The sequence below is a fragment of the Phocoena phocoena genome, chromosome 2 (genome assembly GCF_963924675.1).
Source record: "Phocoena phocoena chromosome 2, mPhoPho1.1, whole genome shotgun sequence".
In the NCBI taxonomy this organism is placed as follows: domain Eukaryota; kingdom Metazoa; phylum Chordata; class Mammalia; order Artiodactyla; family Phocoenidae; genus Phocoena; species Phocoena phocoena.
In genome coordinates, this window is record NC_089220.1 from 172,698,454 (window position 1) to 172,713,335 (window position 14,882).

Sequence of the window (14,882 nt, forward strand, 5' to 3'; positions counted from 1 at the left end):
TAAATAGACAGGGGAGTTCTGAAGGGGAAGCTCCTGTGGTTGGTGGGGTTTAGGGTGTGAGATGAGCTAAGTCCAACCTTGGATAGAACGCCTTTCGAGAGACAGAAAGGAGTCCAGGTGAAAATATTTCACTCTCGAAGTAAGAATTTAGAGTCAGGTAAAAACCAAACTCCCTTCTTACCTATTATGAATCACACTGTTCCATCATTTGAATAACATAAAACATGATGTCCTACCCCCAAATTCCTTTAGGAATCTGCTCCTTCATGGCACCATCGGGCAGTTATCCTCCCTCTGCAGCTCCTGAAACACAGTATGCCCCTAAATGATATTTGTGAATTAAACTGATTAATGGCAAGCAAAATTTTATCATGACAAAGAGAACAGAAACGTGCATTTGGAATCAGAAAGGGCTCCATTCGAATGCTTCCACCCTTCCTGCCTCCACTGCTACTTATATGACCATGGGCAGATTTTTGGCCTGCTTCTTAGTTGCCTAGTGTTTAAAATGGATGATCTCATCTATCCATATCTCCTAATGCTAGGAGAGCATTAGGTTAAACTAAACACATACAAGTTTCCTGTCCTCCAGCAGACACAGAAGTTAAAGCACTTCTATTATTGATTATTATTATTACCTTTAATACTATGCCCTTTAGATTTTGCCATGATTTTCACCCTCTCACTTTATCCACCTGCTCATTGCTGACATTCCGTCCAGGCGATCCAGCTAGAAGCTGTCCTCCTGCCAACCAGCTCTCCTAAAGCCTCCACAGGCCACTAAGCTCCTCTCCGCATGGCTGGCTGGTCCGTCAGTTCAAATCGCCTGATTCAACTGACATCACCACAGCTTGCAAATTCCAAAATCACTGTTAGTACTTTAGATTTGGTAACGTTTACGCCTGGCCTACACACTGTACCACTGTGTCCTTATTTATATACAACTTGCAGCAGGCAGTGCTTGAAGATGCTTCGGGGTCCAGCGTTCAAAAACACTCTGGAAATAGGTTTTCACATCAATCAAAAAAATATGAAAACCGAGAAAGCTATGTCTACGTACTGTTTACTTCCAAAAGGTAGCTAAGAACCTGGGGGCACAGATAGAGAAGGATTAGTTATCATGCTCAAGGATGTTAGTTCAGACATATTGATTTCCTTCATCGATGACTAGCCCTCCTTGGTTGAGGCACTGTCCTGGTTGGTGTATAATTTACCTCAGATTGAAATGAATTCTTTCCAAAATCTCATGCATTCTATATGAATGGGTAATAGTGTTTTTGTAACCTTCGCTTTTCTACACTCTACAGTCCACCCCAAGCTATGGCAATTTCTAATAGGAAGGACACATCGGATACTGTGTGTGTGCGTGTGTGTGTGTGTGTGTGTGTGCACGTGGTGTATAGCAAGTATTACGGATTGAATGTTTGTGACCCCTAAAATTTATATGTTGTAGCCCTAATCTGCGGCTGTTCAGAGGTGGGGTCTTAGGAAGGTAATTAGATTTAGATGAGGTCATGAAGGTGGGGCCCCTAAGATGGGATTAGTGTCCTTATAAGAAAAGGAAGAGACCAGAACATGCACTCCTTCTGCCACGTGCGGACACAGCAAGAAGGTGGCCATCTGCAAACCAGCAAGCAGACCCTCATCGGACACCAAATCGGCTGGCACCTTGCTCTTGGACTTCCTGCCTCAAGAGCTGGGAGAAATAAACATTTGTTGCTTAAGCCCTCCAGTCTATGGTATTTTGTTATAGCAGCCTAGGCTGACTAGGAAGGACAGCAAGTGAACATATCACAGTCCTGAGAATACAGATCGGGGACAGGTTAGAAAGGAGGAGGGATACCCCCAGATGATGGTGAGGGCCAGCATCCATCCCAGAGGAAGTCGCCACAGGCCTGAGGAATTTGCTGTGGTCACCAACAGGGCACCCTGCCACACCGCACCAGAGCCTTGCCCTCATTTTCCGTAGTGAGTCAGTCAGCAAGAGTCCTCTGACAGCATCAGCTTGTTGCCCTGGGATCAGCATTTTAGGTGGGCGTAAGGTCCACCCTCCCTTCCCCCCAGAGGGAGATGGCTTTTTCTCCTCCTAAGGGTTCCGGGCAAATTCACAATGGTGACATTTGTTGAGCAGTGGCTTGAATAAAGGGCGCTCTGAAAGCAAGACGGTAACATGGAGCAGAAGCTGGTCTGCCAGGGCACCACGCCCCAGGAATGCTCGGGAGGGACCCGCAGCCTCCCAGGGAAGGAGAGAATTAAGAAAGTCCACAGCAGGGGAGCTGTACCGCAAGGGGTCCTGCAGTTTTCGACCTTGGCAGCCCCATTTGCCAGAACTAACTGAAATGCAGTAAACAAAATATTGCCTAAAAGAGGCTTGTACACAGAAGCTGGAATAAACCCTTCATTTGGTTCTAAACTACTTTTCTTAAATGCCAGGTAACTTCCAGCACCCCCCTTCCAAAACACAAAACAAAAACAGAAGAATTTTTACTTCCCCCTTACCCTCCCACCCCCATTCACTATAGAATCAAGATGCTTTTATTTTTACAGTGGTTTTGGGGCTAATCCTCTCAATACTCCTTCAGTCTTGTAAATACGAAAGAAAACACAAACCTCTGATTTTTACATGGCTACAGATATCACTAAAAGACTGGCTTGGATTGGCTCTCTTCATCTCCCTTTGGGGGTAACCACTCTGCTCTGCCTGTTACTAATATCGCAACAGAAAACCCTGCTGAGTGAGTTACCTGGAAGGTTTTGGTGTGAGAATCTGAACACTCCCTCGGTGCCCTAGACCAAAAGTTCTTTGCTCTGTAGACAAGTTTTATCTCCCTCACTCCGAGACCAATTGCAAGAATTCTTCTGGAAAATAGGCCAAGGGACCAGTGACATTTCCCAGACAAGTCACCAGAATCCTGCAGTGAGCACCATCGCTGAGTCAAAACGAACACATAAATCTACTTCCCTCAAACATTCTATCATCTGAGGTATAAAATTGCCTTTCATTCGTCGGATTCAGCATTTAAAGTAATACCTAATTAATTCTAGAACTGATGCAGGTTATACCTTTAATGACTTCCGCTACAGCAGAAAAACCATTGAACAATTTGATTTTGCCACTACGGACGCTGAGTTTCCTCTTTCACCCCAAACTTCCACATCACGTTAAAAGCCGGGTGTGGTTTTATGGGGGCAGGGGTAGGCCGAGAGGAGACCGGAGGGAAGGGTGGGAGGGAACTTTGCAAGAACCTCCTTCCCGGAGTGCGTCTGTGATGCCGCAGACCCGCGTTTGGCGGTTATAGAGGCCGGGCCGAAGTTTCTTACTAAAGAGAAGTCTGCACATTGGAGCAAAATCAACAGACTTTGGCGAGTTCTTAAGAATTTACGGGCGCCCTAGTCTCCACGCAGGCGAACTGCACACAAGAAAGCGCAGGCCCAGCTCGAAGTTGCGTAAAACTTCCAACAAATGCGCGCGCGCGCGCGCCCGGGGAGACTTGGGTCAATCTCGTCTAACGGTTTCCCTGAACCGCTAGCAGCCCTCGACCTCGGCGGGACGGCCCGGCGCAATGACTCGCCGCCAGTGACTCAGCGACCCCACCCATCTCCCCCGGGCTTTCCTCGCAGTTCCCGCCGCCCAAAGCCGGACCCAGCCCGTCAGGTCCCCGGAGAGGACTCTCCAAGACTAGAGGGCGAAGAGAGATGGGGCCCGACCGACGCCCCTTCCGCAGCAGGCGGTGCGCAAGGCTGCGCGGGGGGCTCGAGCCCTGCGTCCCGGGCTGTGCGCGCTCCCACCTCGCGCTCCAATCCCAGACCCTCTTTGTTTCTTTGTCCACGCCTTCCGAGCTGCTGGAACCCGCACTCCCCCTCTTCCCGCGGGTCTCCCCACCCACCCGCTCCCTGCGGACCGCAGCCCCGTTGCTGCGCGCCCCTCCCGCGCTCGGTGCCCGGGACCCCTCCGGTCCAGTCCCGGGCGGGTCCCCCCACCACTGAGCAACCCCGCCTTTTTCAGCACCCAGAGGTGAGCAGAGCCCGGGCCACCATCAGGAAAGCCCCGAAATCCCCAGCCCAGCCAAGAAGTAACCGAGACTGTACCCAGTCCCCAGGGCGGAGGACGGGGGAGGAGGAAGGCTTCAGGGCGCCCCCGCCCTAACCCCCCGCCCAGCCTTCCCCATTGGTTGGCGCACTCTGCCTCCGGGATGGCAGTGGGAGGGGACCCTGCTTCCTAACCGGCTTATAAAATCTGCGCCCTCGGCGGGGTCCCGTCCTCTGCCACTCTCGCTCCGGGCTCCCCGCACCAGAGACTCAGCAGCGCTCCCTTTGCCCACACCCACCGCGCCCTCGCGCGCCTCTCCTCCCGGAGCTAGCCCGCGCCACCGCAGCCGCCCAGCCCACCGCCGCCCTCTGCAGTCATGTCCAGCAGGTCCGTGTCCTCGTCCTCCTACCGCAGGATGTTCGGCGGCCCCGGCACCGCGAGCCGGCCGAGCTCCAGCCGGAGCTACGTGACCACGGCCACCCGCACCTACAGCCTGGGCAGCGCGCTGCGCCCCGGCACCAGCCGCAGCCTCTACGCCTCGTCCCCGGGCGGCGTGTACGCCACGCGCTCCACGGCCATGCGCCTGCGGAGCAGCGTGCCCGGCGTGCGCCTGCTGCAGGACTCGGTGGACTTCTCGCTGGCCGACGCCATCAACACCGAGTTCAAGAACACCCGCACCAACGAGAAGGTGGAGCTGCAGGAGCTGAACGACCGCTTCGCCAACTACATCGACAAGGTGCGCTTCCTGGAGCAGCAGAACAAGATCCTGCTGGCCGAGCTCGAGCAGCTCAAGGGCCAGGGCAAGTCGCGCCTGGGGGACCTCTACGAGGAGGAGATGCGAGAGCTGCGCCGGCAGGTGGACCAGCTCACCAACGACAAAGCCCGCGTCGAGGTGGAGCGCGACAACCTGTCCGAGGACATCATGCGTCTCCGGGAGAAGTAAGGAGGCGCCCACGCGGGGCCGCGGGAGGGAAGGAGAGGGGAAGCGGAGCCGCCACGCCCTTGGGGATGTGGCCCGGGCGGCGGCTGCCCGGGGGACAGCGGGGGAGCAGGGCTGTGACTGCTGCGGCGCGGCCCCGCCCTGAACCCAGATCTTGCAAGTTAGCGTTTCCCCTCTAGCCCCACTCATTTTGCCCAAGAACGCCTGTCTCAGAAAGTTTCAGATTTCTTAGAACTACCGCTCCGTCTGTCCTCGAAGCCCCTTGCAAACGATGCGTGCGACTTCCCCAAACTTTGAGAAAGTTTCCGGTCCCCCCCTTTCCACCCCTCCCACGGCGGGCTTGCCAGCCACGGGGCCGTGCAGGGAGCGAGACAAAGGGACTGCAGAGTCTCCTCCGGGGTGGGGTGGTGGCGGTCGTCTCGCAGGTCGTGGTGGCGACCGTGATTGCCTTTCCACGCGGTGGCCAAGGCCCCGCTCAAACTAGCCGAGGGCAGCAGCCCTAAAAGCCGCGGTCGCTGGCTGCCCGCGGAGGGTGGCGCAGCAGCGCTGGTCGGGCGGCCACGGCGGGGTGTTTGGGTGTGGTCGCCCCGCCCCTGGCGGTTTCCCCGTGCCCCTGTGGTTAACGCGCGCCTGTTTCAGGTTGCAGGAGGAGATGCTTCAGAGGGAGGAAGCCGAGAGCACCCTGCAGTCTTTCAGACAGGTTTGTAGATTCTGTTCCCACTCGCAGCCACCGGACGCCACCCACCCACGCGCCCCACGGGCAGTTCTAAAAGTTGCTTTAACCCAAGTAAAAATCGTGCCAAACTTCACGTCTGCGCTCCAAGCCCCCTAGTGGCAGAGAGACCGCAGTTCGGAGCTGCTCCGGACAAAAACCCTTGAATGATCAAACCGTTCTCTAGGACATAAAGGGAAGTCTTTAACTTCTTACTTTGTTTCAAGACTTTTTTCCAAACAAATCATTTTCTCCGTTTCATTTTTGCAACACGTTGATATTCTGATCTCGAACAGTTACAATTTGATTTAGATGGCGGTTTGCCAAAGTCAAGTTGGCTACCTTTTACAAGGCCCCCAAAAGTGCAGTTCTGCCCTGTAGTTTCAAATGTAAAAATGTATTGGAGGATAAGAAACTTAGTTTAACTGGACTCAAGCCAGCAAGTTTCTTTTCTTCGCTTCGCTGCAAGTTCTACTGTGGCCCTAAGGTTAGATAGCAGTATCCCTATGCGCAACTATTTGTGACTTCATAAGGGTGAAAAGGAGCCATCTGTCCCCTTGGCTGAAAAGTATTAATGGTTTCTACAGGTTTCACTGTGGAATGTAGATACAGACATCCTGGCAAGTGGGGCCGTTCTGGCCGGAAAGAATAGGAGTCTTTGTGTTCCCAGAGACGCTTTGCAACAGGCTGCATTCTTACTGACTATGTAATGATGCAAGCACCGTTCTAATTGGACACAAGTATTTGCTAACATCCGTTATCTAATATCTGGCCCAGACTCCAAGTATGTGATGTGAAGACTTCTTAAAGCTACAGTCATACCTCACATGTGGAAAGGCCTTTCTTCTTTGAACCTTTGTATTCTTTAGCATGTCCTCTCCATAAAGCATAAACCTGAAAATGAAGAATGGGGTTTTAAGTAAAAGGTTTTCTTGCTCCAAAGACAGATGGCCTTAAATGACTTTTAACTTAAAATTGGAATCCCAAAGCAGGAAGAGTCGCCAGCGTAGTTGCATTCTCCTGAACACTTACTGGGACGGCTATGAAAGCTCCTTCAGATGAACAGCCTAGAATAACATTTTGAGGCAGAAATACATTTACCAAATTAAACACAGCAATGAGTAGTTTATTTTAATCGTGGGGCATTTCTGCTCATCATGTCCGTAGTGTTTTCTACCCCCAGTAGGAACCTCATGTAAAACAATATTAGTATAAATTGTCCCTATGTAGGGATGAGGTAAAACCCCTCATATTCTCTTCGAAGAAGTAGAATGTGACCCACTGAACTTTTTTATAGGGTAAATCATCTTGTATATCTTTTGTAGGGTTTAACAGCAAGCAAAAATGAAATTTTTTCTCCAAGGCTGATCTTTTTTTTATCACTTACTCCTCACTCATTCTTCCATGAAGGTGATAGAAGCATGTCAATATTTTAAGACTGTAAGGCTATAAACTATACTCCAAATATAATTGCTTACAAGGTAAGAGGATAAAAATCCTCATGACATTCCCTTAAGGGGAAATTAAATCTTTGGGATGTAGCAGTTTACAGATGGTGGAAACAGAGAAGGAGACCAGAGCAGCAAAAATTGTACAAACAGTTGACACCGTATGCATTTTGATCAGTCATTCTGAAACAAGCTGAGGAACCAAACTGACACAGAGCTAAGATGTGGCCACACCCTCGTGGGATGAGATAGTAGGGGAGTTCCAGGAGAAAAAAATCTACCAGAGGAAGCAAAGCAAATACAGTTCAGGGTTACACTTCTTGTTCCTTATTTGCCTGAACTACGTTTGTGCCAGGGCACATCCTGAATTGGAGTATAAATCTAGCCTTGTAACTTGAATGCCGGATGACTTGCTTGGGATCCCAAGGATAAATTTCAAAAGGTTTGAGTAGAGGGCAGGATAAAAGAGCTTATGTACTATCTGCTGACACTTCTGGAGCACTAATTTCTGTTCTGCACGTTCTCATGTACACACGAAGTTGTGAAACCTGACCAGGTCCCATCATACTACTATTCCATGATGTGAACCCCCCCAAAGTGCTGTGGCATTGATTCCCTAGATTTAAAAAAGTAATAGAAACTTCACTGATACAATATGGATTCAATAATAATTGACTGACCGCAGCCTACCATGTTGGCATACACTTATTTATTTATTTTAAAATTGTCTACTGGTCACCTTGAGTACAACTCAGCGGACCACAATTCAAATTTGTTACTGAAGAAAAAAAAAACAGTATGCTGTAGCATGGGGGTGATTTACAAACTTCTTCGAAGGTTATAAAATTTGTCAGTGCCCTTCTTTATAATAAAGAGACATGGGTTCATATAGTTCATTTGAAATGAATACATGGGATAGGCCACAGACGTTATCATCCTCCTTCATGCCCTGTCTTTTCTCTTTTGGAAACAGGATGTTGACAATGCTTCATTGGCACGTCTGGACCTGGAGCGTAAAGTGGAATCCTTGCAGGAAGAGATTGCCTTCTTGAAGAAACTACATGATGAGGTAAGAGGAATCACAGTGTGTGAACCATTGTGGGTGAAGCTGCCCCCCACCCCCCGTACTTGGCACGGCTGACCTTCTCTCTTTTCTTTCCTCAGGAAATCCAGGAGCTGCAGGCCCAGATTCAAGAACAGCACGTCCAGATCGATATGGACGTTTCCAAGCCCGACCTCACGGCTGCCCTGCGTGACGTCCGCCAGCAGTACGAGAGCGTGGCCGCCAAGAACCTCCAGGAGGCTGAGGAATGGTACAAGTCCAAGGTGCGAAACGAGCGAGTGTGGCCAGATCGGAAGAAAAGCATTCTTTTCTGAAAACGCTGTACCTGTCTGTGATTCCTAAGCACCTTTTCGCTGCCAAGTTTAGCTGGCTTTTCCTCCTGCGCGAGTTTTATCTCTTGCTGCATCCTCCCCGCAACTCACACCCCCTCCGTTAGAATAGCAGACGCCCTTGCCACTGCCCCGCTGTCACCGTACTTCCAGGTTACCCTCTTGCCCTTGACCTCCACCCTTTGAAAACGAGGGAAACAGAGGGAATTTCTACTTGGAAGTCTCAACATTGGCCTTCCACCTCATTTCCTTTGGTTTTCAAAACAAATTAGGCGTGTCCTGGAACACGTTGCAATTTGAGCTTTTGAGTGTAAAAGTTGGTTGGTATCATGCCTTTTTGACGTATTTTTGTCTGTCTGCCATCTTTAAGCCGTCTCCGTTATCCGGGCCAGGTAGAACCTCAGAGGACTTGTGGACGAGGCACGTGGGTGACCCAGGTTTCTGCTTCCTCCCTGACAGTTCGCTGACCTCTCCGAGGCTGCTAACCGCAACAACGATGCCCTGCGCCAGGCCAAGCAGGAGTCGAACGAGTACCGTCGGCAGGTGCAGTCCCTCACCTGCGAGGTGGATGCCCTCAAAGGCACCGTGAGTATCACAGCGCAAGAGAGGGCCGATCACCAGCTTGGACCCATTTCAGGTGGCCAAGCTCAGGGTGCTATCGGAAGAAAACTTTGCTCAAAGGGAGAAAAATTTACATTTTAGTCCAAAGGCTAAAATGAGTTGTCAAGACATTTTCAAAAAGAACTTGGAGATCCCAAGGTTTTAGTTTACCTATATCATCGCTTCCACTAGGAAGGGGACTCGGTACTTGTATTTTCCACTGAAAACGGGAGCGTCCCCCATTTGCTGCCAGGGGAGGTGATTGCAAATGGTCTGGAAATGGTTGGGGGGATAGCTCTGTTTGTTCGTTTGTTTCTGGGAAAATAACACCAGCGGTCTTTCTCATCTCTCCTGCAGAACGAGTCTCTGGAACGCCAGATGCGTGAAATGGAAGAGAACTTTGCCGTGGAAGCTGCTAACTACCAAGACACTATTGGCCGCCTGCAGGACGAGATTCAGAACATGAAGGAAGAGATGGCTCGTCACCTGCGTGAATACCAAGATCTGTTGAATGTTAAGATGGCTCTCGACATCGAGATTGCCACCTACAGGAAGCTGCTGGAAGGAGAGGAGAGCAGGTGGGGAACGGGGGGCTCGTGGGAGTGAATGCCAAGCTGCCCTGTGTGAGGTATTATGCCCCTTGCTTCCCATGCATCGTCTCATTTCATCTTCAGAGCCTTGCTTCAAGGTAGCTATTTACCACTTTTTACAGATGAGGAACCTTCAGTTCAGATCTGGAGATCTGAGTTCTTTTGTCCTAGTCAGTTAATCAATATCTGAGTTGGGATTTCAACCTACGATTGATTCTGTGAAAATCGAGAGTCACTCTGTCACACCTCCAGCCCCTTGGAGAAAATGCTTGGAGTAAAATATTTAAATGTACTAATGACACCGATCATAGGTAGATGCTTCTGAAGCAAATCCCTCACCTGTGGATTGTAAATCTTCTTATTTGATGAAAATACGAAGTGTATAAATGTATTCCTTGTTGCTTTCCAAGAAGGTTACTGGTTTTCTTCATCTCTTTCTAGGATTGCGCTGCCTCTTCCCAACTTTTCTTCCCTGAACCTGAGGGGTAAGCATTTGATTCTCCTTTATGAAATATTTTATTTTTTTCGCTGCACTGCGTGGCCTGTGGGATCTTAGTTCCCCCACCAGGGATCAGACCCGGGCCCCCTGAAGTGGAAGTACGGAGTCCTAACCACTGGACCGCCAGGGAAGTCCCTATGAAAAACGTTAGCAGCTTGTAACCATTCTGTTTATAAAACACTCATTTTTAAAATGATACTTAAAAAATGCCATACAAGAGAAGATTCTCTAAGCTAGGCATAATTTTCAAACAAGTACTGTCTTACATTTTCTACGTCCAGTTAAAGTGAAATTCCATTTTTTCCCCCTCCTGTTGGAGTATACACTAAAGTAGTCCGTCCCATCCTGACGCTACAGTGTTGTTAGCCTCTGGGTTTTAAAACAGGTGATAGTCTTTAGAATTATTTTGGGAATAGTGCTTTAAACAATCATGAACAAAAACTCATAATTCTTGGGACAAAATCGTCTCTTGCCTTTTAAACAATTTCATTTTTACTCATTTTGGACCCGTTTTCTTTATTCAGAAACCAATCTGGATTCACTCCCTCTGGTTGACACCCATTCAAAAAGGACACTTCTGATTAAGACGGTTGAAACCAGAGATGGACAGGTTGGTATCTTTAAATCAAAATGGGAGTAATTTCAGACAGGCATTGATAAACTTTTAGATCACTAAGTCTATCTCAGATACAGCTAGCTAATTTGGGAGGTTTCAGTTTCACTCGTGCCTCCTAAAAAGAGAATAGGTTGACCTCTTCCAGCACTACACACAGCCATCTAATTATTTGCCTCCCAGATGTGAAGGTGGGATAGTAGTCTGCCTTTGTCTAAAATTAGTGATTTCCTTTGGTGCTTGATTTGAAACAGGAGTACCGCTTCCGTCAGTTACTTCCTAAACTAGTTTCATTAGACTGCCTCGAGCAGGAATGTTTTGATCCTGGACATAATGGCCTTCCCTGGACACTCCTAGACCCTGTCATGATGTAATACAAGGACATGCCATATGATCAAGTAGTTTCTCATTACCTCTCTATGCCAGGAAAGAAATGGTCAAAATGTATCGCAATCTTCGTGTAATCTTCCCTTGCACATAAAATGTACTTGCTGTACATTTTAATATGTTTCAATTGCTTTTAAACTTTGCTGCCTATGATTATTACAGCATTCTTCTTCATAAACACAGTATTTTTCAAGTTTATTTTTTTAAGTCATAACATTCTATCAGATACATATTTCGCCTACAGGTGAAGCACGTCTTACATATGTATCTGTCCCTGCTCGCTGTGACCCCTGGTCACGCAGAACCAACGTGATCGTCCAACTTTCACAATAAATTATATGCCTTTGCTAGGATTTTTCTTTGACATGCTTTATGGGGTAATTTAACCATTAGTATATAGTATTATATTTGATTTGAGTTCTGTTTTTCTTAACAGGTTATCAACGAAACTTCCCAGCATCACGATGACCTGGAATAAAGACTGCACGTACTCCATGCGGCAAAATACTACCAGTGAGAATAAAAAAGAAATCCGTATCTTAAAGAAACAGCTTTCAAGTGCCTTTCTGCAGTTTTTTCAGGAGTGCAAGATAGATTTGAAATAGGAATAAGCTCTAGTCCTTGAGAACCAACACTCGTAAAAGATTTAGAAAAAAGTTTACAACATAATCTAGTTTACCGAAGACGCCTTGTGCTAGAATACTTTTTAAAAAGTATTTTTGAATACCATTAAAACTGCTTTTTTCCATCACGTATCTGACCAACTTGTTTCTGCTTCAATAAATCTTTGGAAAACTCTTTTGGTGTCTTGCTTATTTGATATCTAAACAATTCTCTAAATTTTATAACAATATATGTTTGGGTTAAATATATTTTGGTCTTATTGGTCAAATTCCCACAGAATCAAGGTTAGGTTAGCTTGAGAAATTCAACTTTATGCTTGAAGCGTAGCTCTTAATTTGGTCATTTTAGATAGACCTCGCTTCAATTAAGTTATTTTTAAAATTCATAAATAGATGTTATATAATAAAATAATTTGCAGACAAAATGATGACAGGTCTTTTCATAAAATGAATCCAGCTGGGTCCATGTCCATGTGTGATTTCAGTTCTAACAAATAGACCTCCTAAAATTAAAAAAACTTTGACTAAAATGAAAACTGCATTTTGGTACGTGCAGCATATACGTGGCACAAACTCCACTACGGGGGTTAAGGTTAGGGCAACATCCAGGGTGTAACGGCTGCATCTTCCATTAGCAAGATGCAGAGAAATGGGACAAGGTCATTTAGTTCCAACATGGGAAACTACCCTGCTTTTCTGTGTGTATATCTATACCTATCTGTGATATCTGAATCTATATATCCACCTACAGATATTTTTAAAGAATTGTGCTTTGGGGGAGTGATGTTAGACACAAAATAAAGGAAAATCCTTACCTGTTCATTAGGAGGTGAAATTAACATGTGAGTCATGTGGTAAAATGATGCTAGTCTCTGATCAGCTTTCAAAACCTGGAGCAAGGAGAATGAAGTGCTGTGGTCATGAAAACCTTCCTATAGGTCACACAATGTGAGCAGAGTTTAGGAAGAGAGATAAAGTCAAATAAATGAAAGAGGGAGGGTATTGCCTGGAAGCAATAGAGTTGTAATGGCCCAGTGTATGTTCTGGAGGGAAATTTCCTTTGAGTAAGAAGTTCCTAGACTTAAGTCCCAATTTCCTGTATTACTAGGATTCCCTCTCCTCCAGGAATGATGTGGTAGGCATTCCTTGTTTTTTTGTGTTTTTTTGCCGGGGGAGCCATGCAGCACCCGGGATCTTAGTTCCCCGACCGGGGATCGAACCTGAGCCCCCTGCAGTGGAAGCATGGCGTCTTAACCACTGGACCGCCAGGGAAGTCCCTCCTTGTAATTTGTAAGTGTTTGCATCTACCTCTTGGTAGAGTTGCTCGGGGGAAAGTAAGATGGTTTACACTTAGTTTAAATGCCAGACACTGTGCTAAGTAATATTAGTTGTGATTTTCATCATTTTTGATACTGTGGGTACCACATGAGTAAAGAAAGAATTGGCCCAGGGAAGTGACCCCTAGTCAGGGTGATTTACATCCTAGTTTGCGTAGGATGGTCTTGGTTTAGGCTTACTTATTAATAATGCCCCCTTTCAGACTCACAAGTGTACTAATTTGAACAACAGCTTCTATCTGGTCATCCTACCCTTGGCATAATCTTTTTTTTTTAATTAATTGGAGTCTAGTTGCTTTACAACGTTGTGTTAGTTTCTGCTGTACAGCAAAGTGAATCAGCTCTATGTATCCATATATCCCCTCTTTTTTGGATTTCCTTCCCATTTAGTTCACCACAGAGAGTACCTACCCTTAGCATAATCTTATAGGGAAGGATATTCCCGCTGAGACTCCTTGAGTGGTCCTGTACCCCACCCTCACTCCACCCCCATATTTGAACACTGATGTGTTAAGTTACATAATCAGCATTGCCAGAGCAAACACCCATCCCGGGGCTTGGGCCCTGAAGAAACTTCTTCTATTTGATTTTTGGGTTTGCTTTTTGTTCTTTGGCCATTTTCACCACATTCCTCTCAGCCTCCCAGTCCTGTGACTCCTGTCTCTTCACCTCTACCCTACCTTTGGCTTAGGAGGATCAAGACACTGGCCCCATATTAGTTTTATTCAAGCATATAACCCTTCATTATTTATTTATTTATTTTTTTGCGGTACGCGGGCCTCTCACTGTTGCGGGCTCTCCCGTTGCGGAGCACAGGCTCCAGACGCGCAGGCTCAGCGGCCATGGCTCACGGGCCCAGCCGCTCCGCGGCATGTGGGATCTTCCCGGACCGGGGCACGAACCCGTGTCCCCTGCATCGGCAGGCGGACTCTCAACCACTGTGCCACCAGGGAAGCCCAAATGCTTGGTTCTTTTATGTACAACATTAATCCCAGATTAAAAGAGATTAAAAAAAAAAGTAGGGGATGGGGAGAAGAAAACAATGGCATAGAGTGTGAAGTCTCAGAAAAGTTACCAAGGGGACGGTGCAGTCTGTGGAAATAATGTGAAATTAAGTCCTGCTAAGGTCTCTCACCGTCGTGATATATGGACTAGGTGGCTGGTGACAGAGACAAACGTCTGACTGAGTTACAGTGTGTCTATCGTGAGGTCCGCCTTCCCATGACCAGCCTCTTCTGACAAAGGCGCTGGGAAAGGAACTCTCCTTTCCAAGGCTGTGGGACTAAAGGAGGAACTGTGTGTGGTGATGGGGGACGGATGGGAGGACACCAGCTTCTCCTGGTCTTTTCCTGAAGAAAACAAGGTTGAAGCAGACCCTATGCCCCAAAGAAGGCTCTCTCCCCAACCTACCAGGCTTCAGCTAAACAAAGGGTCTCTATAAATCCGCTGGGGCTGCCACAACAAAATACCACAGACTGGGTGGTTTAAGTAGCAGAAGTTAATTTTCTCATAGCTCTGGAGGCTGGAAGTCCAAAATCAAGATGCTGACAGGGTTGGTTTCTCCTGAGGCTTCTCCCCTTAGGTAATCTCTTCTTGTAAGGAAACCAGTCATATTGGATTAGGTCAAATGACCTCATTGTACCTTAATCACCTCTTTAAAGACCCCATGTATTTCCAAATACAGTCACATTCTGAGTTAAGACTTAACACA

At 47.4% G+C, this 14,882-nt stretch overlaps 1 protein-coding gene across 3 annotated transcripts; it reads left to right on the forward strand.

The window, feature by feature from the left end:
* Window positions 1-4,177: 4,177 nt before the first annotated feature.
* VIM (vimentin) lies at window positions 4,178-12,009 on the forward strand. 3 transcript variants are annotated; one of them, XM_065872560.1, is made up of 9 exons: window positions 4,178-4,969; window positions 5,610-5,670; window positions 8,104-8,199; window positions 8,295-8,456; window positions 8,982-9,107; window positions 9,480-9,700; window positions 10,154-10,197; window positions 10,736-10,821; window positions 11,648-12,009. In XM_065872560.1, the coding sequence occupies exons 1-9, from the start codon at window positions 4,407-4,409 to the stop codon at window positions 11,687-11,689; spliced, it is 1,401 nt and encodes a 466-aa protein (XP_065728632.1). In that variant the 5' UTR covers window positions 4,178-4,406; the 3' UTR covers window positions 11,690-12,009. The 3 variants fall into 3 exon arrangements, with proteins under 3 accessions (XP_065728632.1, XP_065728634.1, XP_065728633.1); XM_065872561.1 differs by having other exon boundaries at window positions 4,290-4,969; window positions 8,304-8,456; XM_065872562.1 differs by lacking the exon at window positions 10,736-10,821 and having other exon boundaries at window positions 4,232-4,969.
* The last annotated feature ends 2,873 nt before the right edge of the window (window positions 12,010-14,882 follow it).

What these genes read in the sequence shown, in the direction of transcription:
- VIM (XM_065872560.1), top strand. Translation starts at nt 4,407, where the DNA reads ATGTCCAGCAGGTCCGTGTCCTCGTCCTCCTACCGCAGGATGTTCGGC. An exon ending in CCCTGCAGTCTTTCAGACAG is followed by an intron (nt 5,671 to 8,103) that starts GTTTGTAGATTC and finishes TTTTGGAAACAG; the next exon opens with GATGTTGACAATGCTTCATT. An exon ending in TTGAAACCAGAGATGGACAG is followed by an intron (nt 10,822 to 11,647) that starts GTTGGTATCTTT and finishes TTTTCTTAACAG; the next exon opens with GTTATCAACGAAACTTCCCA.